Source organism: Phoca vitulina, unplaced genomic scaffold (assembly GCF_004348235.1).
Source record: "Phoca vitulina isolate PV1807 unplaced genomic scaffold, GSC_HSeal_1.0 scaffold29, whole genome shotgun sequence".
Classification (NCBI taxonomy): Eukaryota; Metazoa; Chordata; class Mammalia; order Carnivora; family Phocidae; genus Phoca; species Phoca vitulina.
In genome coordinates, this window is record NW_022589732.1 from 17041996 (window position 1) to 17068253 (window position 26258).

Genomic DNA, 26258 nt, shown 5'->3' on the forward strand with positions numbered 1-26258 from the left:
GCCAGGCATCCCAGGTTAATAATGGGGTAGAAAGGCAATGAATGAAAGAGAAAGGGGGAGAGAGAGAAAGACAGAGAGAGAGAGAGAAAGAGAGAGAGACAGAGAGGTGTGTGTATAAGTATACTTTTGCATTTTCCCCATCTAAGGATGGGGTAGAACGTTTTGCACTGATTCCACCCATAATACAAGTTCACCTTTTAATATGGACCACTTGCAATTGCTGTATTGTGTTCAGGGTGACCTAGATTAGTTGAGTCACATGACAGACTGGATAACGTGTATGCATGTGAGTGGGTCTAGTTGGGGTGAAAAGTTCTCTCCTCTGTCACACAGGCCTTCTTATGGTTAGAGTGACATACCCAGAAAGGTCTTTTACCCAACCCAGGCTACTATGACTAGCTTTATGCAAGGGCACCAGATGTTGCCATGGTTTTGTCCAATTTATTCAGTGAGTCCATTTCAGTAAGGTCCTGAACAGAAGTCCCACTCACTGGCAGTTCTGTTGGAGTCTTTTGCTTAACTATTGTCTCCCCATTTGCACTGGACCTATAATAAATAACCCTCTTTGGCTAAGTGCCCATTATCCTTGCACCTTGTCACTGTTTGTTTACGTGCAGCGATCTTCACATGGAAGATGTGTAAGTTAATACCTGTTACCCAGCTCCAGGGAGACACTTTGTTCTAGTGCTAAAGTTACCCCTCCTTCTATGCAAGGAAACTATTTATTTTCATTGCAACTCAGAAAGATCATCCATCATAATCATACTGCATTTAAACCAGGATTTGTTCTCTTAAATGAAACTCATGTTCACAGGTTTCCTCCTGCACTCACAGGCCTGGAAATGCAGATCTGTTCCCTGAAGAAATGGGTGGAAAAAATGTCTTCAGCTTAAATATATGAACGTTGTGTAATGGAGACCATTACATATGGCTTAGATCCCACGAGAGAAGCAGTGATAACTTCTTTCTCATAAGTAGGTTATAAACCATATTTAATTATTATCCTTTATAGGGATTCTATCAATTTCTGCATATTTAAAGAAAGCAGACCTAGAAAAACTTTTAGTTAAGCTATAAAATATAATTTTCATTTCATGGCTTCTGTGACTATATGTAAGGAATAAAAATAGAATTAAAAGGGAGACTGAAATTTACGTACTTTCATGAAAGACAAATGTATTGAGGTAATTGGCCACTACCTCATGCCAATGCACATTTATGGGCTCCTACTTAGCCTGCTTTTTGGCTAATTACCATACACCCCTGTCTCCGGCATTTTCACTCACATCATGCTGTGGAAGCGCATGAAGATACGATCTTTGAAAGGAACCTGACTTACCAGCTTCTTTAAAACACAAACAAGTTCAGGAATCCAATGTGGAATTTTTATAGGAGCTGAACTCCATCCAGTCTCCAAGTGCTCATAAAATTCAAGGGCTTGTTTTTGCACATCCCTAAGTATAACACTTAATGTGCTGTTGTAACTTCCCAGAGCTCACTTGTCTAATAGGCTCTGAATCTAACAGTTTTACAGTTGGGGAAGACTCAGTGCTAGAAAAATGTCAGGCAAGTCTAATGAGGCTTCAGATCCCTTGGTTTGCGCTAGAGTTTAATTTAAAGTTACAATGATGTTTTAACATGTTTGCTTATACTTGACTAAAGAGGATTCATTATTTCAATGACATAACCTCCAGACAATGTTCTGAGAATTGATTTAAGATGTGGTGGTAATTCCAACAGCCTTAATGCAGAGTCGAACATCTGTAACAACATTTTACTCGACTTTTCATCGGCATTCTGTTTTCAAGCAAAAGCAAGGCAACATCTTCCAGAAACACTGGCCAGAGCTCTGGGCTTATTTCAAGATGATCATACATTTCACTGGATTTTTTTTAAAAAAAGAAATCCCTTTCTTTATTGGCCTCGCCAGCTTGCAAACACCGTGTCAGGGTTACCAATGCCTCTTTGGGGGCCTTTTGAGTAAAATGGGGCAAGGATTCCAACTTTCAGCTTTTCCAAGTAGCCTAATGCTGACATGTGATGGATCCGGTGCTCGGGTCCAGCCTGGGACACATTCCCTCGTCCCCTTCCCCGTTTCTGCCCCAGGGTTTGGGGGGATGACGCCCTTTGACACTTAAAGGTGAATTTGTTGGTCGGAGTTAAAAAACAGTTCAAAGCAAATAACCTCGGAAATGCAATAAAAGGCAAACAAACCATAAACATGAGTCGACCGGCTATCTCCATTACGTTATGAATCACCACATCTGGAGAAACCCACATCTGCACACACTTAGCAGGTCATTAGTAATGTCATATTCACACTGGAATCACTCAGAGTGAGCGGCATGCAAAGTGGCTTGAACGCAAAGGCATCTAGCTAACAGGGCTTCCGACGAAGGTCTTGAGCAAGCTGCTAGACTGGAGGCAGGGCCGTTTTAATTGTTATTTCTTGTCTGCTATGGCTTTTCTCTTTGGTATTTTGCTGCCCAACAAGCTGAATGCATGCTGAAATCGACAACAGTACATCTGTCTTCTTCAACTGAGCTCAGCATGTTAAGATGGAACGCTGAAGCGTGTGGTTATTAAAAGAGGGGTGGGCTCCCCAACTCCTTCACCTGGCTCGGCCACAAGCCGAGGATTGTGAGTTGTGTCCTTGGACTCAAATGGGTCTTTGGGATAGCGCGATCTAGCTGCAACCTTGACTGCCAAACATCAACAAGAAAAGAAAATGGAAATGAATCCTTTGCGAAATTTTTCATTAGGGAAGTTCCAAACAAGTTTTATCATCGAATAGAATTATAGCTTTACATGAAAAGGGGAGTTTCTTCCTCACAGCTCAACTGCGGTTTTCTTCTACCCTGATGGCTTCTTGAAATTCTTTTTGCTGTGTTTTTGTCATCAATGTCAGAAGGGATAGTATGTCAGAAAACAATCCTGTTTGTGCAATAATTTCCAAAAACCTACAGAGTACCCTTCTCCCTATGACATACATAGACCGAAAACTCAGTTTAGCAGCAAGACCAGACCCTTATTTCCTGAAGTCTGCTAGAATGCATCCTACTGAATAATCATTATATTCCAAGTCATCAATCCTCAATGTTAAAGTATCATTTTCATCTCAAATAGTAGGCTTGGTCAGCTTGGTCGTGATTGCTGCTTGACTTGTGTTAAAAGCCATGGGTTTGCCACTCCTAAGAAAGAAGGAGGTATAGCATCTCCTTGTATCATGAGTGATAAAAAAGAAGTGGGTGCATGTTTTCCATCTTTCAGGATGAGAATCTTGTTTTACCCAAACTGAGGGTAAGGAGAGAGGGTCAAGTTGCCAGGCTAGGGATGTAATAGTGTGCTTCCTAGTTTCTGTGGGTTTACCAGACTTTCTCCCCAAGAAAAATCATGTAAGTCGTAGTAATACAGTCTTTTCCCAATATGCAATTCACAATGGACAAAACTCCCAAGCTGACCCAACCTCTCTCTAATATGAGGGAAAGCCTAAGACTTTCACCAGAAAATCTGAGCTAGTTAATTCTCAAGGTCTTAAAATGTAGCCACGAAAGAGCACTCCCTGGATGGGAGTGCAGACTGGTGCCCGCTTTCTGGAGGGATGTCTCCTGTCTTATAATCATAGACTACCAGAACCGTAGCTGCCTGTCACACAAACCAGATGGGTGAGGAGGTGCAGATGCTTCCAGAAGCAGTGAAGGAAAACAACAACAAGAACAACAGATGCTAGATAAATAATCCATACTGTGAGTTTGGTTTTCTAATTGCCATACAGGAGCACTTGGCTGTTGGTTCAGGAGGAATCCCAGAAGTGGGATAGGACGTGTGCCCATCAGTGAGGTTGAGCAGCTAAGGAGGCTAGGACACAGTGAGGCAGGCATTGGAGCCAAGCTCTATGCCTAGAGGGTCATGAGCAGCTCAATATCAGAACACGGGGGAGTTGAAGCGGGTGATCTCCTTGAAATGAGAGCTTCTGGTCTGAAAACCTTGGGATAACATATATCCCCCAGCCGATGGGTGAACACTTAGCAGTATTATTGATAAGACCAATCAATAAACCTATTTTTGAAAGATCATGGAGAATATTAATACACAGATAATGAAAAGATGAAGGATGCTGCCTCTCAAAAGCAATGCCAACAATAATAATATCTCCAACATATAACATACATAATTGTCTACAGCTGAACAATCACTTTATTATTTACATTATCAGGCAGGACAATTTCACAACTTCTAGCTGAGAAATAGGAAATACATTTATTTGGAAAATCTAGAGGATGTGGGTTGAAAATAACACTAACCTGCCATTATGTAACATGAGTTTGGAAGTGGCCATGTGGACCCGAGCCCCCGCACAGGGGCAACTGCCCCCAGGTAGGCTGATGGGGCAGGGAGGGGAGGTTTGTTGCAGCTTTTTCATTTCTGGCTTTTGTAGAGCTAATAGGAGAATAGGGAGGAAGACTTTAAGGAACAATAGGTTACATAGAAGTTAATCACAGGGTGTATTTCTGGCTCTATTCACTGCCTGGGAAACCTGAATTGTGTAAGTTTGAGTCCATTAACAGAGTAATGAAAGAATTCAGCTCCTACATGGGAGAGAGAAAAAAAATACTATATAAATATACTAACAGAACCCACATGACCTGGATTGCAATGTTCTCTGTGGAAACGCTGCAGGCCTAATGGATCCTATGAAATCAAACAGGGTGGATTAGATGTTACCTACGAACCCATGCCCCCCACCCATCTCAAACCATAAGCCTCATGTTCTGTATGCATCCTGGTAGGAGTCTAACATTCATCAAGTTCCCCTGTATCTAGAATCTCAGCTCATATATCTTTGCAAAAAACTTGACCTGCTGTAATAACTTGCCCAATGCTCTGCTTGGTATTGGGTAGAAAATTCCTTTTGGAGATCTGGTTGCCTTTGGCTCTTTTTTTCTTGGAACAGATTGTTTCTATCATCAAAGAGGGCAAAGAAAAGACTCAAGCAAAGACTAGATATTAGCTTCTCAGAGATGAGACGCAAAGATAAACAATGGAATTCTAAGAGCAAATACATGACTAACATGAGAAATGCAAGAATTTCCTTGAATTATTGCTATGGAGTTTGGAGATTGGGAAGGCAGTAGAAGATGGAAGATAACTTTTACTTTGAATCAAACTGAGGAAAAAAATACAGAAGTCCAACAAAACAGCCCCTTCTCAACTTTCCTTCTCTCCCTGTTCTTTACTCTGACACCAATGAGATGGTAATGACTTTGAAGCCAAAAAGTATATGTATCTGACTCCTTTTTGTAGCTCCGGCATGTGCAGTACCTGTTTGCGGGGGACAAGTTTCAGAGTAGGGATGAGCTTGCCAAGTCCCTGGCACCAAAAGCTGCTTTCTTTCTTCTTCTATTTCTCAAGTTTCAGGGTCAGCAAACCATAGTCTAGAACATGTTTTTGTATACTCCATAAGCTAAAACTGTTTTTACATTTTTAAGTGGTTGGGTGAAAAAAATCTAAGAATAATAATATTTCATAACACATTAAAGTGATAGGAAACTCAAATTGCAATGGCTATAAATAAAGTTTTATTGAAACATGGCCACAGTTGTTCATTTACCTATTGTCTAGGGCCGTTCTCACTGTACAACAGAGTTGAGTCATTGCAATAGAGACCCAGTGGCCTGCAAAGCCTGAGATATTTACTCCCTGGCCCCTGATAGAAGTTTTTTGCTGATCTATGCTCTCTTTATCTTTTCACATTTTCCTAGCCGTCCAGTTTTTGAAAAGCACTATGTTCTTCCCGATCTGCCAAGACAGCCAAACAACAAAAGGAACCCACGTGGAGCCCACGTCAAGTGCACAGATCTGGGGAAGTTGGGAGGGACAGAGGTAGCTTAGCGATCCGATTATCCCTACTATCCAACCTGCTAGGGGTCCAGCAGGTCCCCCGGCATTTGGGGAAACCAATCAGGTGAGTTTCCCATCTTCCAACTCAAGTGAAGTCAGATTCATCTACCCCGCACTTTGAGAATCAAGGCAAACCACATCTACCACGAGCAATTCCTTGAAGCTGTCAGCGTGTGCCGCAAGTCCACCCTGAGAGAGCCCGCACAAGACAACAGATTAACCATTAGACTAGATATGTTGAAAATATACAGCTTCAACCTTTCCCCAGCTAGCTCAGAGCGATATATAGATGATTATTTCAACCGTCAGCTGCCGCATAGATTTAAACCCCTGCGCAATAACTCCTGGATTCATCTGCCCCTTGTCAAACTTGCATGGCTTTAGTTGGAGGATACATGGTGTGGCAGTTTCACTGTGAATCCAGAATGATCCAGACGGCTGCTGTCTCTTTGTTAACAGGAAGCCAAACTGATGAGTTTGTAATGCATTTCTTATCAAAGGTAGTCTCGGAAAAGAAAATGCGCCCCATCAGTTTGGTTAGAATTTCACATATAGTAGATTAGGGGCTTAATCAGAACATCTCTGTTATTTTCATGAGGAAAATAGATAATTCTGCATCCATCCCATTAAAATCACTTTATGCTGATGAATTACGTATTTATAAATTTATAATTATCTTTGATTTTTCCCCTCCTTCAGTATGCTTAATAAAATCATCAGCTAGAGCCCAGAAAACAATGGTGCTTTGTAGACACGAGCACGCTAATATATTTTTTTAAGCTAATGCCGATCTTTTTGAGCTGTGTGTCTAAAATGATCATAGCAAATAAAGAGATTGTAATTTTCAACTCATATGTTTAACAAAGACAAAATGGACTATAATGGAGTTTATGGAGCCTGTAAAGGAACTCTTCCTCTAATATGGTTTGTTATCAAATAGATTTGGATTTACCGTCGGATAAATCAGGTCCTTCTGAAATGTACCAAGAGTAAATGACTGTATACTACTGAACACAGCTCCTGGCACATGGAGAGTGCTGCCAATTTTTTGTGGTGTTTATTCAGTATGTAAATGCCAGCATTAAAACAGCTATTTGTCCTGTCTTCATTCAAAATTCTGACATTTTATGCATTGTGGGTTTTGTTTTTGTTTTTTTTTTTGCATTTTGATTTTTAAAAATTTTGCATAAAACTCTCTCTTATCTTGACTCCTGAGGGTTTTGGTGGCCCCTTAAATGTGGAGCCCAAGGCAAGTGCCTCGCTCTCCTTACTCAAGCCCTGGCCGTGCCCTGCCCATTTCTCCAGAGTGTTCTCAAGAACCTGCTGGTTCTGCCACCCTGCCTGTCATTACAAAGAAGTTAGCTTAGTTTGTATCCGCCTGTGTATCTATACACTCCCTTGTTCAGAAGTGGGCAAGGCGAATATAAAACAAGAGTTATTCTTTTGATCACTTCATGCTGTTTGCATGAGATTGTTAAGGAAGACCCTTGCAAGAAAGGTTTCCTTGTGGATTTACAAATTGTCAGACATCCAAAGGAGTGGAGAAAAGATCGTGCTGCCTCAGGAATCTGAGATTTGCCACCTGCCTGGGGTGAGAAACAGAACAGAGAGAAGGGGTCAGGTCTCTCATGGACTTAATTTCACACTTCACATCAAATTCTCCTGGCTAACACAACGTTGATTTACATTTTCACTTTGGGGTAAAAGTTTTTATTTGCTTATATGTTTTGATTCAGATGTTACCTTCCTTCTCTTTTTGTTTTTCCTCCCCTGAAACAGCTTCAAGCAAATATGACTGGCAGCAAATGTCCACATTTCATTTCCATTTTCACTTTACTGTTTACATCTTAAAAATTAATGTTTGCTCCAATAATTCTATTTGAAGACCAGCCTAGTGTCTAATTGTGGGTATGTGAAATTGTTTCCTAAACCATAAGGTGTTATGCAGGTAAGGACCATCATTATTATTAATATCATTAATATTACTGGTTCATCCATAAACACCATATCTTCCATTGAGCCAGCTGTGTCAAGAGCCACCTAGAATTCTAATATGTATTCCAGATGGTTGCACTGATACTTTCTTTGAAACTCAGATAAAGGTAAAATGCATGGGTTTTTAGCGCAAGCTAGGTACACTCCATGGCCCGATGAAGAATGTTCTGCCAGAACACTTTAGAAGTACTGTATGTTTTTAACCTTGGGAGGTAAGGACCAGTCTGGATTGTGATTTTACACTAAACACAGCATTTAGTATATTTCTTAAGGGCATAGTCACCTTCTAAAGATGCTCTTGAACTATAAAATCATTATCTGCATTCTACTATAATTTATCCTCAGACAGATCCTGTGCAACATTTTAAAATGCTAGCGCATGGTGGGTCCCTTTCTGGTCAACACAGAGAACAAGGTATAGAATGCAGGAGGAGGGCTGGAAGGGGTTTAGAGATATTCTGGTCTCATCCTCTTTGGGCTCAAGGCTACAGTAATATGCAGACCCAGAGCCAGGGCCCAGGTCTGCTGAATTCTAATCCAAACTAATTGCTGTCAGACTTCTGCTCATGAGAGTAGCATAAGAATACAAGTTTCTAGTCAGGCCTAAGTCCCACCTCTGATCCTTATTAGAGCTCTGATCTCAGACAAGTTACTCAACACCTCAATGTCACAAGATCTGCTGTTATCCCTGCTGGACACATGTAGACACTGGGATTTGGGGATGCTGGGGGGTTAAAAGAGATAATCAGGGGCCACATGCTGATAGCCTGAGGACCAAATACTGTCCCGACATGCTCTGCTTGGCACGAATTCTGCTCCTCCACGGGATTTTTGTGTGTAGGGCAATCTTTGAGTCTGAAGCTTATCCCTAAAAATACGCTTTACTAACTTCTGTTTGAAAATCTTGCAGAAGACTGGGCTTCCGTTCCAGGAGGGTAAAGTGTCTCATAAGGCGTGAGCTCACCAGTTGGTCAAACACGCCGGTGCTGGTACTCCAGCCACAGGGCAGGCGTCCCTATTTTACATCTCTGGCCCTGGCTCCAATGATACTCAAGTGTGCCAGAAGGATTGTAAGGTATGGCAGGTCCTTCTACATATGTCAACTCATATTGAGCTGCAAGAAAGAGTAACAGCTAACACAGGCCTTGTGGCCACACCGCTGGGTCCAAACCCAGGTATTGGCAACTTACCTAACCTCAGTTTTCTCACCTATAAAATGGGAATACTCAGAGTACCTTCCCCATAGGGTTGTTGTGAGAAGGGACTGAAAACCTAAGAAGTGCTTAGAAGAATTCCTGGCAAGCTCAGGATAAATCTTACCCATCACTATTACCTTGGCTTTGAGTAATCAAAGTAACTAGAGCTCTCGGCCATTTGGTCCTTCTCCACAAAGCCACTCTGCTCTTTTGACTTGGTTTTGCTCAGATGGGTTCATGTGCTCTCCTCTGCCTGGAGCAGCTGATCCCGTATCTGTGCACTAGGATGGGGTGAGATTCAATTCCCACCCCGCATCCTCTGCTTTGGTTTGGCTGAGGCCCAAAGATTTCAGATGGCCCCAGTGAACTGCTCAGGTCAAAATAATTAGGCTATGCCAAGTGTCATAAGAAAAAAAAAAAAGCCAGAAAATGTTTAAATGGGCCTCAATTGGAGAAGGCTGGGACCATTCAGAGCAATAACAAATGAAAGTCAGATGCAAACATGGAGAAAGCCCACTGTTTCCTCTAAATTACAGGAAATTGGTACTGTCTGATTGCGAGGGGCTCTTTCCCTTGAATTTCTGGTGGGAGGTCACGAGATGGGGGCATGCATGTGGGCAACAGTGGGGGTCAGGAGAGCGATGGGGCAGAGGGACAGTGACTCTTCCACTATTCCTTCCCACAGGTCGTCTTTTCACCTACCTACTCTGTCCATCCTTCAAGAAATAGGTTAACCTGCCTCCTCCAGGAAGACTTCCCTGGCAACTGTCATAAGATAGAATCCCTCCTTTCTTTACAAATCCCTTGGCATTTCTCATCTCACACCCCTGTGACATCTCCTTATATTTTGGCATTATAGTTTGTTTTCCATTTCAATATGTCCTATTCCCCAATTAGACTTAGAAGCTCCTTTACTGTAGTTTATACATCTATGAATCTCTCACAGTGCTGAGCCCCTGGTAATGTTCCTAAGAAACAGATCCTAGTTGCCAGAGAGGTGGGGTTGCAAAGGGAAGAAGCTCAAAGGGAGCCCAAGTTTGTCCCAGCTTGGATCAAAGGCGTGGCCTTGGAAAGACACCTCCCTCCTAGAGGATTGGCATTCATTAAGTAGATGGGCATTTTCAGCTCTGATTTGCAATGGTTCTGGGCTTAATGCTCTCTCCTGTTACTTGACAGATATCACAGGAACCAGCCATGGATGGAAGGCCTCCTAACTCTCCAGCCAAAAATTATGACCCAAAACTTCCTAACTGACTCAATCCCAAAGCGCTACAGAATAAGAAAGCAGAATCCCTGATCCAAGAAAAGTGTGGCCTAGCTCAGTAGTTCTCAACCCTGCCTTTCAACAAAATAGGCTGGAAAACTTTGCAGAACACCAATGCTTGAGTCCCACCTCAGACCCTATTCAACAAAACTCATGAGAGTGGGGGCTGGGACTGGGCATTGCTTTTTCTTTTTCTTGTTTTAAAGATGCACAACAGGAGAGAACCTCAAGTCTAGCTGGAGAGACAACTGCATTATATATAGATATTTTACATGAATTAACAGTACAAAGGTGCTGCATGATAAAGTCAGGTGAGGGCTAAAAGAAATGCCCCGTATTATGAGTGCTAGAAGATATAGTGTGGTCAGGAAAAAAAGTCAGACTTGAAACAAGGGTGGGGTGGACAGAGCCATTAGCCTTGTTCAGCTACATACCCTCCGAACGAAACACGGGGCCTGGAACACTCAGGGCATAGAAGCCACGGCGCGGAAGCCGCTCGATAGTGGTGTGCTAGGTGGAGGGGATAGCTTGGACAAAGGTGGGGAAATGGAAGGTACTAAGCTAGGGAACTATAAGAAAATAAGTTTGGCTAAAGCAGGCAGATTTATCCGAAGGCACAGTTGGGGGTATAAGGGAAAGCCAGCCCAAGGCTTTAAATTCCAAATGACAGAATTGTGAATATTAGATGTTAATCTGAATCCTCTGGCAGTTACTTTTTCTTCAGTTTAAATACTCGGATTCTGAGACGGCAGCAGGTGGTTTGCATCTAGGCAGGGTCTATCAAAAGCCCCTCACTCAGCCTCCTTTCTTGCTGCCCACTTAAAAATTATAAGGATCCAAGATAAGATACACAAGTTGTGTGCATGAAACTAAACACGAGAAGGAGGCCCCTGGCAAGAGTCCAGTTCCCTTGGAGGTCTCGTTTTTACTCTGGAGAGTGTATCTGACAGGAAAATAAAGTTATTTAATGCTTTGGAAAGGGGTTCTGTGAAACTCACAAGGCTGCTTCCTCAGAGCCCGGCCAGGTCGATCCGACCTTTACTCTGGGACACTATCTCCCATCTTCAGCTATTCGAGAGGATCCTGTCCCATCTAAAAGGAACTGGGAGGAAAATCAGCAGGGTTTTGACTTGAACAAGAATACTGATTGCAGTCAACAGTTTGGAAAACATTTTCAACAAAACTAGAGCTTTCAGGTGGATTCATTGAGAAGGAAATCTTTCCCTCAATTCTCTACTCCTTGGTTTTTCTTAACCAATAACACTTCAGCATTTTGTCTGTCAAAAGCATAGAAGTGAATAAAAGAAGAATGTACATAATGTTGTCTGGACCCTTGACCTGCACTCCTGAGACCAGTATGCCAAAAAAATTTATAAACTCAAGAGAGAAAATTCTTGGGGCAACTGGCTGGCTCCGTCATGGAGCATGCACTCTTGATCTCAGGGTCGTGAATTCGAGCCCCAGGCTGGGGGTAGAGATTACTTAAAAAAAGAGAGAGAGAAAATACTAATTGGCTTTCCCAAATTAATGGTTTCAAATTTTAAAAAAGAAAACAAGAAAAATATTTGCATTCAAAGTTCTTTATAGTCTGATAGGTAACACTTAATAATGAACACAATGAACAAATAAATGAGTCGCCGTGGGACGTATCTTAATTCTTCCCTTGCATAACCCCAATAAATCCATTGTCTCCTATCCTCTCCTGGCCAGGAGGGACACCCCAACACCCTGTATAAAAGGAATAGTGTAGGTTAAAAAAAAAGGAAAAAAAGCATAGTTTTGTCTTTCAAAAAAATGGAAACAGGTTGTGTGTGGATGAAAGAACCAAAAAAAAAAAATTTTCCTTGTACATTTGTTGTTTTGCTTCACCGATGCCCAAACTGATGAGCTGATTGGCCTTTGTGTGGACAACTTTGTTCTAAAAAAAACAACCTAAAACCTCTGATCCTGATTGTCAGAAATTTAGCTTTGGCCCAGTAAGAAAGCAACATTCTTTGGTTAACTTGGATTCTAAAGTAATTCTTGATGAAAGGGAATCACGTTAAAATTATTCTTATCTAGCACACCAATCCCCTACCTAAGTCACCTTTATAAAAATATCCCTCATTATCCTGGTGTGGAACGAAGCCTAGGGAATTAATTTGTACAAATAAGTATTAAATAAAAATGGGGACTTGCCACATAATAATCAGATGGTGGAGGTAATCCAGTCTTAGGGGTAAGAATCTGACATTGAGTGGTTACCTTTTAAAAACATAATAACATTCATTGAACTAGGATTTGTTCCAAATGAGCGTTAAATCATGCTAGTTGGATTTAAAGAAATCTTAGCAATGGAGAGGTGTTGTCTTAGTGGAGGTATATCTCCTCAATAAACAAACACGCAAACTCAGTTTTAGAAATTCATTCTGGAAAAATAGAGGAATATCTGGAAAAGAAAAAGCAGAAAGTGTGTATGGGGGGGCTACCTAGACTACATCCAGGTAAAGGGTTTCATTTCTAGAAAAGCAGCGCCACCTGCTGGTCAACTGGCCTTTCAAGCCCCTCTGTGGTTTGCTGGCCATCATCTGTCTTATAATCTATGCATAAATATACAGCAGTATTTCTCAGCTGCTGTTATACATAAGAATTTTATTACCAGTCGGCAGATTTCTAACACACTGGTTGCAGTTTAATAATCCTCTATTACCTGAAGTATGGGTTATATAAAAACCTAGAATGTTAATTGTTGACAAACCAATTCTAATATGTAAAGCACTGTAAGTCACCCAGTAAATATCCAAATAAATCGAAAGGGATAGCTCTTTTTCCTCTAACAACGTGTTATTAAACAACACAACTTGATCACTTACATAAAAATAATGTTCATGCATTTCAATGTACTAAGAAATCGGGAAAAATGCATTATAATCTTACTAACTGAAAGCTTTTCCTTCATTTACAATTTAGAGGAAAATATTTTTGCTGTGAATATTTTTTTCCCTTCCTTTAAAAAATGGACCTAAACCCAGGTGTCATTTAGGAAATTTTCTCATATAACAAAACCTGAGTTATAAATAACTAAGATTACATCTATAAAATGCTATATTTTTAAAATGGCAATAGAGAAGTCATGGAGAATATAAGTCACTGATACAGTGAGCAGAGAAACACTACCTGTCATTTTTCAGAAAAAGATCACACAAACGCAATAGCAAAGGAACACAATAAAAGGAAGAAACAGGAATGTGATAGGTGACTCTGATTATATCTGCAAAGGAAACTGTGATATAAATTAACACCCAAGCACCCACGAAAGGCATATTGTATGTAGCTTCCCCACGAGTGATCGTTATGCAGCAGAGAAGACTGGTGATTTTGAAAGAACAGAAATAAAATGTAGGCTGTGAAATCTGGTGGTGATAACTAATGACCACACAACTTACAACTCTGATTTGATCTCTAACAGAAAAAAATAAAAAAGTACTCTACAGGATAGATGTATGCAATAGGGGCCATATTTTTCACTTGAAACAAATAAACCCCAAATGGGATCAAAGGGCCCCAGCAAATGAAAAATGACAGTTCCTATGTTGCCCTGATTTGATCTCAAGCAAAACTACCATGCTGATAACATTCCAGAGCTTTGGAGGAAGGCAGGGCCTGGGTAAAGGATTTGGGCCCCATTTGGCCCCAATTCTCACACTAATCTCACTAATGAGAAAATCAACAAGAAGCAGAGCCCAACTATTTATAAAGCAATTTAGGAAAGGTGATGATGTGAAGTCTCAACACCAACCAGGCCTCAAAGATGGGTTGAGATCAAGACCATCATCAAGAAAAGAAATTCTGATAGAATTTGAAAGGAAAGAAATGTCATCTCTCCCCACTGTCTGTTCTCCTCTTGTTTGCTCTCCAGCATTCCTTCCATCTTCCAAGAATGCACCGTCCATGTCCATGGTATAGATGGAAAAGTCATAAGGCAGTTTCAATAAGATGAGGAATGATGAGATCAAAGTCACAGGTGCTCTATGAGATAGGTCCCGTTATTACCTCCATTTTACAGATGGGGAAACTAAGGGATAGAAAAGTCCAGAAACTTGCCCAAAGTCCCACAGTAGTAAGGGTTGATGTTCACTTAGATGAAATGAGAATAAAGACTCATACATGTGCAAGCCATTACTCTTATTATAGCAATTGGCACGCACTGAGCATCCATTTGGTGAACATATCAAAACATGACTGCTCCAGGAATGATTTCCAAAGTCCCCAGAAAACATACAAATCCCCCCGCTTCCCTCCCTTTCCCTACTCTGAGGTTCCCTAGAATTTCAGGCTTTAATTGCCAAGGAGAATCACTTAGCTCACTGCACAGTGAGATGAATGGCTTGGGAATCCCCAACTAGATAGCTGAGAAAAGACAGGAGATGTCTGCCTATTGGATATCCATCTTCATCTTCATTGAAGAAATCTGTGAAGGAGTGGCCCTTTCAGCAACTAGTCCCTTGCACATGTCACATCCATCTCCCAAGACCTCCAGGACACATGACCTGAGCTCCTTCCTCCACCCCATCTGCATGCCTAGCAAGCTCCGTTCAGGCATTTTCACAGGGTCTCTCTTCTCTGCAGGTCATCGTACCTCCTTTTCCAGTAACACCTGTTTAGGGCTTTGGCTTTGAAGCATCCCTGCTATCCCTGTTCGGATGTGTTCTCTCAGTTGGACTTGTTACAGGCCATATGTGGAAATTTACTCATTTGCACTGAAGAAATGGCCAGATCAACCTTGACAAAATGCAGAGAGCAATTCAAAGCCACTCAAAGGTAAGAGAATGAATGCTTGGTGCAGTCTGAGAGCTCTGTGAGCAATCTGGAAAACTCTCTGTCCCCTCCTTGTCTCAAGCAGAATAAACAGAATCATGACACTTAATAGGAAATTGCCATAAGACACACTCAGCCTTTGGACACCTTGAGGTGGGAAGAATTGCCACTTGGGCACTGTTGGGTTCGATCTGCCTACCTTAAGTCAGGGTCAATGATCCTAACAGTCATGAGTGGCCTGAAATCTTTCTCCATATTTGGGCGGGCTGACAGCTCTCTGCAAACCCATACCTCTCCTCATATTGGCCCTACCCCATGCATTAGTATTTTTGTGCCACCCTCACTCACAGGAAAACGATCAGGTTTATTAAATGCAAACGTCACAAGTCCTTGATTTTCTAGGACAAATGCCCTACATATACATGTATCCTTCGTGTGGTGGTATCCCTCTCTCTCCTCATTTGATACTTCGACAGGGTTTTGCCTACTGTGATTTAATTCTGTCTAGATCTTTTTTAGTCTGGATCCGATTTAATTGCTTCTAGATCTTCTTTCCCAATATTTAAGCTTCACAAAGAATATGGATTGTACCTGCTAGTTGATAATTTTCAAGAGCCATCAGTTATGTCCTTGATTTTCTTGCTACATTTCCCCCTTTATTCTCCTTGTATCATATATATAAATATATATATATATATATATATATATATATATATATATATATATATGTGCGTGTGTTTGTGTGTGTATACACATTGCTATAAGTTGTTTAGAGAGTTTTAGGAAACTTCACGGATCTGGGTAGTCCTGCTTCTGGCATACCATCTATTCATTCAACTGATGATTGAGAATCCCTTCATTTATTCATTCTTTCACTCCTCAAATATTTACTGAACTGGAATCCTTCAGGCCATTTCCTACTCAGGTATTCTTGCCAACACATGAAGCCCAGCCAAGGATGCCAGCATGCTGCATTTCTGACCTTGGAGGGAAGGAAGGCAGTCCCTGTGTCCTTTCTTGACTGAGTGCAATTCAACAGGCTCCGGCCCAGAAAGCTGCCATTGGCCAAAGTGGAGATCACTTTAATGCAAGCAGTTAGCTCCACTCCCAGAAGATGGCCCATGCTCTGGTCTACAGATGCCCTTCTATGCACTGTTGGTGTATCTTGTGTAGCTCGAGCTCCAGGAAGCAGTCTTTCTCACTTCACTTAAAAGTCGGCTCAGTGCAACTGACTATCCCTAACGTAGATCTGCTTCAGAAGCTTCCACTTTGAGTTTGCATAGAGTTTTCTCTAGGAATATTTGGTAGTATTTGCCCTGCAACATTGAAGGGGATAGAATGGGGGCCTTCGGGTTTACCAGAAGAGGTCAAGGGAGTTTCTCTATTGCTGTTTCCATTGTTGGTGGGAGGAGAGCTCCTTCTGTGGATGACCAAGGGAGATGCTCTTGAGAAGAAATATCTCTGAGTCTCCAGACCCTTCCCCCAGTTTGTCTGAGCTGGACTTCAGAAGAATGTCTCCCCAGAACAAGAATCTATGGGCGTGTCTAGAATCTCCCTCCAAACCAGGCACCGTCTAGCTATTTACAAAAAAGTCTCTTTAATGCTATCTGGGATCTTAAATGTGCAGGTATGACAATGCCGGACTTGTTTCTGCACAGTTTCCTCTTGGGAAAATGGCTGACTGGGGAAGCAGAACCCTTATAAGTAAACGTGGGGATGGAAGATTCCCTGATTATCTACGAAATTCACCATACTGGTTTGGGAGAAAGCCCTGGAGAGAGAAGAAACAGTACACAGCCAATTGGGTGGGCGCATTCTGCCTCATTCCAGTTCCAGAAGCTGGCATTCTCGGCAAGTCCAGGAGCCCAGGACTCTAGTGCTTTTCCACGCCATTTTAATGACCCTTTGAGGTCATGGTGTGTACAAATCCTACAGCCACATTTGGCCAACGTACAGTCACAACGAGTACAAAGGTCTTGTGCACAGAGAAATAAAAAGAAAAAGAAAATTGTGCCGTGGTACTTAGATATGCCACGTGACTTCCTCGGGCTCTGTGTGGCAGTACTTCACAGGAAATGTGTTTTGTATTTCCACTGGAGTAGGATAAGTGGTTGGAAACTACAGTGGATTTTCAGTGAATGGGATGTGAAGGACTTTATTATTTGTTTCCTCCATAGATGTAAAGAGACATGCTGTCTCCCTGAGAAAGACGGGAGGAGAAAGGTCTCATTGCCAGCCACGGGGATTTGAAAAATAATTTTCATGAGCTCTAGCTGAAGCTACCATGTGCAGCTTGAGCCAAGACCTTCGGGGCTGGTCACGTGTCCCCGCCGGTGGCGCCCATTTGTTTCTGCTGTCCAGCCTGGGCCAATAGCATTTGTGGTAACAGTTGGGAGCTGCCTGCCTCTGTCCCTGTCAACACACTCAAGATGTGAGTCTTATTGGAAATGGGGAGGATGATGAGGCAGGAAGAAGAAATGGGGGTTAGAAAAAGAAAATAGATGGAGGAGACCCCAAGACTGGGGATAATGGATGCAGCTTGGTAGGTCTCCAGTCTCAGCTGAGGCTTTAAATTCCCCTCCAATCGAAGAAAACTCTACTGAGCCCAAACAGGAATCACAACGACGGCTGGGTCAGCTGGGGAGAATTAAGCTCAAGAAATTTAACTAATGCAACTCAACTACTTCAGAGCCATTAATTAAACTTTCTTTAAAAAGATTTGAACTTCTCAGATCTGCATATGGATAATGTGCTTCAGCTGCAGAGTCCTGGTGGCTGTAGATCACGCCTTCCTTTCCTAGGGCAACTCAGAGCAGCTCCCTCCACCTCCTCCTGCCACAGCCTCTCCTCTTCAGGTTTTCCCCACCTTCAGGGGGGAGTCTCCCAACTGCCTCACCAGCCCAGCCCCTTCTTCCTCAGCACCAGCGGAAGACTTGCTAAAACAAAGCCTCTGTGGTCCCTTTCCTGATCAAACACCTTGAATGCATTCTATTGTGTTGCAGATGAAGAACAAAACCCCTTCAGGATTCCTCTCCCTGCGAATAGGTCTTAGGCTCCAGCCTAACTGGGTGACCAGCGGTTCAACGGTTCAACCTTGTATCTGAGTAACTCAACTAGCTCCACAGTCCATGGAGCCATCCGGCTTGTTCTGGAATCCCAGCCCCAACTGTGGACTCAGGCAGGACCCCAGGCAAGTTATTGAACCCTCTCTGGGCCTTAGTTGTTTCATCTGTAAATGGCACAGTTTATAGGTGCCTCCGTTTACAGCTGCCTCGACCGTAAAAAACTGTTACTACCTCAAAATGAGGATTAAATTCATATTTGTAAAAGATACCGCGTCTGCAATGCAGAAAATGTTGTGTTAAATTTAACAACATACACACACCCATATAGGCACACACACACACACACAGCCCCCCTTGCTGTGTTCACCTTGCACACGGTAAGATCAGCCACTACACCAAGTCTAGTCTCCATGGGAATCTAAGTTAAGCGCTAGCCACCTAATACCACCACATTAAGAAGCCTCGGGTTCTGCGTGATGGAGGGCCAATAGGATAATAGATCTGCCTGGAGAATGGGCCTGGAGAATGGGCTCAGATAAGACAAAAACATCAACCACTCCCCAAAAAGGGAAACGGATTTTTCGGCAAATCTTAGCGAGTTTCACCCGTCCCTCCTCACTGATACGTCTGATCTGTTTATAATCTCCAATTCACTCCATTCTGAAAAGGGCTCCCATTAGGCTCATTGCTTCTAGGCTTAAATGCGAGTCAAAGATCCCAAACTCTAAGATCTTTCCTATGAGCATGCTGGCAAACATCTTGAATTTGTTGGGCCAGATGACAGACGTCCATCTCAGATGAAGGAAGCATCCGAGTGAAGCGATGGGCACCATCCGAGGAGGAGGGAGAATCCCCGGGCATGACTGAGACCACGGGGGCTGCACATCAAGTGCTCATTTCCATCTGGATGAGACTTGAAGGCAGGACGCGGTGGAGCCCATGCGGCCGCCCCCCAAGACTCTCGCCAGTGACTTTACACCATTACTGGTCTGATACTAATTTGAGACGATGCCCAATCGCATCACAACAAATTAACCACAGACACGCGATGGCAATCAACTCAGGGGGCTATCCTGAACGCCGGCTGGGGGATTCCCTGTCTCCACGAGCCGCACGCTCCCACAGATGTTTCTAAAAGCCTCTTCCCAGAGGCCCATTTAGAGAGAAATTAAATGCAACTTTGACTTAATTAACGCTTTAAATGATAATGAATACAATGTAGATTCATAGGAGGCATTTACATTGTGTTGTAAAATTGATAAAAATTTAATAACTCTTTGTTAATAAGTTATGTCTCCCCAGACCCATAAAGCCTAAGGCACTGCAAACTCCAGACTGGGTCTAATCCAGGCTCCTGGTGCAGGTGGAGGAGGGAGGCAGAGATGGACTTGACATTTGCTCCAAGCCTGCTCTAATTCAAACCTCTGCTTGTTCATCAGTACTTTATTTCATACAGTAAAGGTCAGGATTTGGGCTCAAGGCAGAGCCTTGACAAGAGAGCTCAAGTGAAAGGCGGACTGGCCCTGGCATCTGTCGCCCGAGATAGTGGAGGAAGGGGGGAGATGGAGAGCTAACTGGCCACATCCGTCCTCCTCCATGGAGGTAAGATGGAAAATCTGATGCCCAGTGGTAGGAGCTGTCAGGCTGAGTATCGTGACAACCGGCCACCGTCCAGAGTAAAAATGCAAACATAATTTCCATGTCACCTTGCAGAAGGACCTCTGCTCAGCCTACTTGTGGCATGTCGACGTCTTTTCTAGTTTGTCCTTGAAAAGCTGAGTCACTTATTAAAGTGTCGTACTCCTGGGAAGGGAGGTGTTCCAGTGACAGGAGTACACACAAGGGACCCTTCCGTCTTTCCTCCTTCTGACCTTTCTACTTCTTGTCTCCTAACTCTGTTTCAAAGGATTTCTTTTGAAAAGTTGGCTGCCTTTTGCTCAGAAGATCCCTCTTCATCTAAACGAGGGGGCTCTTCATAGCATGTTTACCGTAAAGAATTCAACAATACTTTTTTTGGGGGGGGGGAGCACAACGAGGTCCCCAACACAAGTCAGCTACTCCACCTGACACTCAGCTGAAGAAAGTAGCTATTTATTATGAGTGAAAGCATTTGAAGATAGGCATTTCAAGGGATTCTTTTCAAAGGAGATTTTGCCCACGCGTGATTTTGGCCTTACAATGCTGATTTAACAATTTGTCAATAGAACTAAAGTCACTCGAGTGTCACTTTAGTCACTTTAGTCACCCGTGTAAGCACGTGGAAAGCATATTTCTAGTCAACCCATTGCTAAATGTGCCTACCACAGAATCGAGTGAGAGGCATTGGCTTCTGTAACCTTGCCCGCTACCAACAAAAGTACCTGAAGATGCCCTCCCAGGTACATCGTTAGTCTCTCGGAATGATTAAATGGCTATCTGGCCCTATTTACCTTCCTGTTTTCACGTCCTGCAATGAAGTGCGAATGGCCAACTCAGGGAGCGTGGGCCAGGGCTAGCGCAGAGCTAGAGTGGAATCCAAAGGTGCTTGGGTGTTTGCTCTCATGGAATGTAGGGAAGGAGAAAGAGACAGATCATAACCAGCGTGCACAAGAAAAATGGGAGAAATTGCAGACCCAGAACGAATGGGCTTACAGAATGCATGGGAAACTATGATTACATTGATTTAAGCTGAGTTTCCTTTGGCTCTCCTTTTTCTTTCTATCACTGATGGTCGTGGTGGGAAGAGTCTTTGGTTTCAGGGCCCAGAGGTAAAATAAACAAATACAATTTGGGGGGAGCTTGAGGACGTCACCCAAAACTACACATAAAAGGAATCAGATAACGATAGGCTGTTGATTTTTAAATACAGCTTATTAACTCAAATCCCTCTTTAAGAGTTAACGGAGACTGTCAGTATAGGGTGTGTCCTGTTATAGACATTTTCCTAGAGCTAGTTCCACCCCTTGCCCTCGTATCTGATTCTATGTACTTCAAAATGCCATTAGTTCACTCGAGTGACTTTAGTTCTATTGACAATGTTAATTCTCTGCCCGTACAAACCAGAGGCTACTCGGGATAAGCTGATTTTTGTTTATTATCTGACAAGACTCAAGATTACACTAAACTGATTTTGGTATGTGTCCCTTCAACCTAATGGTATTGGACTGCTCCTCTCAACTTAACCACTGGAGTTGAATGCCTCCTTGTATTAGATTTATACCCAAAATAAAAGTCACGCGCCATTTAAAATTAGCTACAGTAGTTTGCAAAAGGGTATATGTAATTGTGCAGGTTTAAACTATTAGTAAATTGAAAGGTTGGTGTGAGTGATCGCACATGTACTTGAGCTAAAACTATTTCTAAGTGCAAGTCTAAAGATCTGTTTCTCTTCCAGCACATGATTAATTTGTTCATGCCAGGGCTGCTGATGGCTTGCGGCCGGCATCATGTCACACAGGTCTCGGCAGGTTTGAATCAATAGGGTCCTATGTTGTCGCTGCTTCAAACTTTCACTGTCCCTTTCTATTAGACTGAGCAATCAGATATCAGGCAAGACCGAAACAACACGAAAAAATTCTGAACAGAGAAAAAGCACTATTTTATAAAATTCTATGGACGCAAAATGGAACTGATTAGAACCTACATCTATATTTATGTGTGTATGTTGCTAGACATCATTTTTTTAAAAATATTTGATGGTCCTAGAACATGGCTACTTGTAAAACGTCTGGGCCCATATCATCTTAGTGTCTTTCCGAAGAGCTGGTACTCCCGCCCAGGATCATCTGGAGTAGAAACAAAACCAGGACGATCGGAAAATGAAGCTTTGTGCACCGACTCCAGCTTACCATAAGGAACCATTCAGTCTTGCCAAAAGCATAAGTCTTTGATGAATCCTTACTGGTCACTATGTGCTCTACTTTTCTGACACTGTTTTTTAAAGTCTTTTGTAAAGGAGTCCTTCTTCCCTGAAGAGCTTTCTGTCTGCACGGTCTGACCTTACATCTCTCGAGTTCAAAAGAAGACAACTGTCAGAACAGAACGTGACTTTGCAATGACCGATCCTCGGTAACAGGCCACACCTCCAAGGAGAGATGCCCTGAGCAGGCGGGCCCTGCTGCTAGAAGGCAGATTTTTTAAAACTGTGTGAACACTTTTAATATATTACTACTCCTCTGGGAACTAGCTACTTTTCTTCCCACTTCAGAAAACACATAATGGGACTTTGTGTTTCAATTTAACGTCCCTTGAAAACGGAAATCTTTCCCCTTATGAGAAAAAAAAAAAAAAGCAAGGAGGGAGACTAAAAGCAAGAGAGAAATGAATTAGGCAGTCTCCAAAGCACACTGGCTCAACTGGGAAACTGCGACCAAAGCAAGCTCCGTAATAATATAATGACCTTTAATGAGTGTCTTGGGAAACAATACGGCCCCAGCATAAAAGACAAAGGGCAAAACCCATCATGGCTCTCCTGACACTAATTCAAAATGATTTTCAGAACAACTAAAGAATGTAAGAGAAGTAATCTGATCCGCCCATCTGACCTCACTTTGATTCAAGGGCCCTTCTCCTGCCATTTCTAATTGTCAAACCCTCTACATTTCACATCTGTTCATATTTAATGAAAAGCCCACTCTCGCCACTGCTCTTTGAGGCAACCAGCTCTGTCAAATGGGCACCACCCAAACCCACCACCAGCAAGGGAAGCCCAGGGATTGCTATTGGAGCCCTGCCAGTGGGATTCTGCATAGAGATAGACATTCTTTAATTGGAGAAGAAGGGCTTATGTGGGTGCACGAAGGGGCTCAAATTGGAATGGATTTTTCTAACTTATTATTAATGGTCAAAGGTGAGAGGACTCACACAGGGGTGGATGAAATCTGCTTTGTTTCGATGGCGTGAGGACGGCGGGGAAACTGATGAAACAGAGGAGGCGACCCCCCCACCCCTGAGCTGTCAGTATCAGTTAACGCTTCCACATACAGCCCAAAGCTCCGTGTTTTCTATGGTGGGGCTGATTTGGGAGGGTAGAGAAGGACAACAGTCTCACGCACAGGATGTTTCCAAGTAGATGGGACAATCCCACCCTAAGTTTTTCTTCTCTTGGCCTCCATCAATGTTTGGATTAAATTGCAGAGATGAGAAATCCCTCCAATTATGGTTTCTCCTGGATGAAATGGAAATTACACACGCTGGGTATCACGGGCCTCACACAGGGGACACACATGTTACTGTGATTGGTATGGGCAGCTCTTGCCAAGACACGACCACATACAGCCCAAATGGCTCCTTCCTTTTCTCCACTGAATTCCTGGCCAAGGTTTTAGAGCCTACTGGTTATCTGAAAACAGAAGAAGTTGTGCCTTAGGCAGACGGGTAACCCCGGTGGCTGGTGGTTCCGTTCACGGCCATCAGTCAAAGATGTGGCCAAACTGTGCCACCAAAGCTCACCACTTTGCTCTTCCTCCCCCAGCTCCTGTCTTGAACCTAGTGTCTTGCCGGACATCTTAGACAAACAAATCCCTTGTGCGGTTGCAACCGAGTTCTCCTTGCCACGTCGTAGGAACTAGCAAGAATTCTCACGATGAGAATAAAAGGGTAAAGGTTCATACTGTGGCATCTGTACAAAAGATTTGAAAGGAACTTCCTTCCTAGAATTTTAGGCAAATGTGGTTGGGACAGTCCAAAATCCCTCTCGATACAACCTCTATTAAATATCACTTTTAAAAATGAATCCTATTTCTTGGCACTGTTCTGGAAGAACAGTGAATTGTGAAGAAGAAAGGACGATTCTCTGGTCCCAGGTATAACTTTTCCAAGTGACTCTACAACAGTTAGATGCCCAGATTGTGCCTCAGACCCGAACAGCAGGTTCAAACACCAGCATGTGGCCCAGCATACCACTCCGCTGCATACAGTGACGTCAGGGCCCCCTCAGCCCCGGGAGCCTCTGTGGATCACTGTCCCACAAGCACACCATGCTGGGACTGCCTCCAACACCAGCACAGGTCAGTCAGCAAGTTCCCCGCATCCCAGCACCTCAGTGTGCACGCTGGGGCTTTCAGTAATATCACCAGGCAACCGTCGGTAAAATACGCGCGAAGTCCACGCGGCGGACCAGGATGAGGGAGGTGTCAGGAACCTGGTGTAGGTCAGCATTGCCGGTTGCCAGCAGCTAGACCCTGACCTTTGGTTCTTTACCATCCCTGACTTTGTGGGTGAACGAAGAAGACTGACCTCAAAGTCCTGTACAGCGGACTCCAGGAAATCATGGCAGCTCACGGCTTATAGCTTTTGTTGTTATTTGGAATCACAATTGCTACAGGAGACCTTAATTAAAGTGTGAGATTCTATTTTTGGGAAAAAATAATGCTCCTTTGAATTAGTCAGCTTTCTGAGGGAAGCCCTAGACTGCATCAGTCAATAGAGGTTTACAGGTTTAGAATACTCATTTCCAGAACATGGGACACAATCTGGCACTGGAGGAACGAGATACAGGTTAAAAAGACAAAGTTTAAAAAATAAAAGAAGAAAGAAATCCACATTCATCTTAACCCTGTTGTATTTTGGAAACTAATTTAATGATTTAATAATTTAGTGATTTAAATAATTTAATGATTTAAATAATTTTAAATAATTTAGTGATTTAAATAATTTAATGATTTAATAATTTAATCTACTTTTACTTGTTCCCTCTCCTTCCTCCCTGCAACCCAATCCAATGGATAGCCTTGACCCAAATACTAAGATATGCATTTGCACACATCTTTGTATTAATACAGTATTTGACTTATTGTCACATTAATTTCCATTTATATTTATTTAAAGGAGAAAGAGGGAGACTATCACTAGACTCTACTATCACAGTCCTGCACGCCATTCCCCGAAGCACAACGAGTTAACAGAATGGGAAGGGAGGCCTTCCCTAGCAGGTACACAGGGACACAGGCAGCGAGGACGACATCCATCACCATATACAAGGTCACACTGGGAAGAAAACATCAGCCGGACGGACTCACAAGAACCACAGGGCACACAACACAAGACGGGGATGATACCACAAACAGCACAGACATGGAACTCCGTGTGTCGGGGTCAAACTTACAGGCACGGAAACTGGTGGAGCAATCATTAACAGAGACAGAAGAAAGTGGGAAGGTTCTCTCAAGGGTGTCCATGTTAGCACGCACACGGCCTGACATGCACGAGCAGTCACGCTCAGAACGTCCGCAATCAAAACAACATGCCCGTCTCATTCTCTTGTAGATGGACATCTTGGCTATCATCATGTGGTTGGATGGAGGAGAGGAAGAGCGGTAGTTAATGGCAAGGTCACACACAGCAAGGCAGCTAGAAGGGAGCTAAAGGGATTTAACACAGGTCTTAGTTCACATTAACAGTCTTGACCCAGAAAAAAAAAAAAAATGCAGAGTGACTGCTGGTAACAGTTTGGTTGTACATCAAAAAAAGCAGCAAAAATATAAATTGCCTTTATCATCCCCCAAGGCTGTTGTGTATTATTTTTCTCCCCCAGGTAAAGTGGGTGACTACAGGAAGCGGGCATGGCTGATTACAATCGGGTTCTTGGATGAGAAGAAGAGCACGTTAGAGACAGCAAAAATGTAACCAACATTTTTCCCCTGGCGCAATTAATACAGGAGGTCAAAATAAACACAAAGCCAATCAATTAATTGCTTACTTGGTACAATAAATGGTTTTTGCAAGATGCAAAATATCTAATATGTAGGCTTTCTAATTTCCATCCATTTCTGGGCATGAGGCAGAGCCTAGGACAAGTTTTCATCAAATTAGATATGAAACGATTACATGTTAATATAGAATCTGAGGATGCCTCTGCTGAACTTCCCCAGAGTGAGTTTACATGATGCCTACAGGAATTTAAATTTACTCTTGACAGAACAAATATCCAAATCTGTCCATATAAGAAATGCAGCTACTCAAGGCTAACGCTGCGTATTTGACATTAAAGGCAGTTCACAAATAAGAAATCACCAAAAGCATATGAGATGTTGGTCTATTGGAATGCATTTAGCTACTCAT

General features: G+C 42.8%; 1 protein-coding gene across 26 annotated transcripts in view; it reads right to left on the reverse strand.

Moving 5' to 3' along the window:
- KCNMA1 (potassium calcium-activated channel subfamily M alpha 1) overlaps positions 1-26258 on the reverse strand; it is a 715944-nt gene that overhangs the window by 92164 nt on the left and 597522 nt on the right. For 7 of the 26 annotated variants that reach the window (XM_032423675.1, XM_032423674.1, XM_032423673.1 and 4 more), the window contains one exon: positions 25303-25476. The exons of 17 other annotated variants lie outside the window; for them this stretch is intronic. In XM_032423675.1, the coding sequence (XP_032279566.1) occupies positions 25303-25476 (174 nt within the window). Of the gene's footprint in view, positions 1-2615; positions 2703-25302; positions 25477-26258 lie in introns of all 26 variants that reach the window. 2 more of the 26 variants (XM_032423701.1, XM_032423700.1) reach the window with 1 other exon arrangement.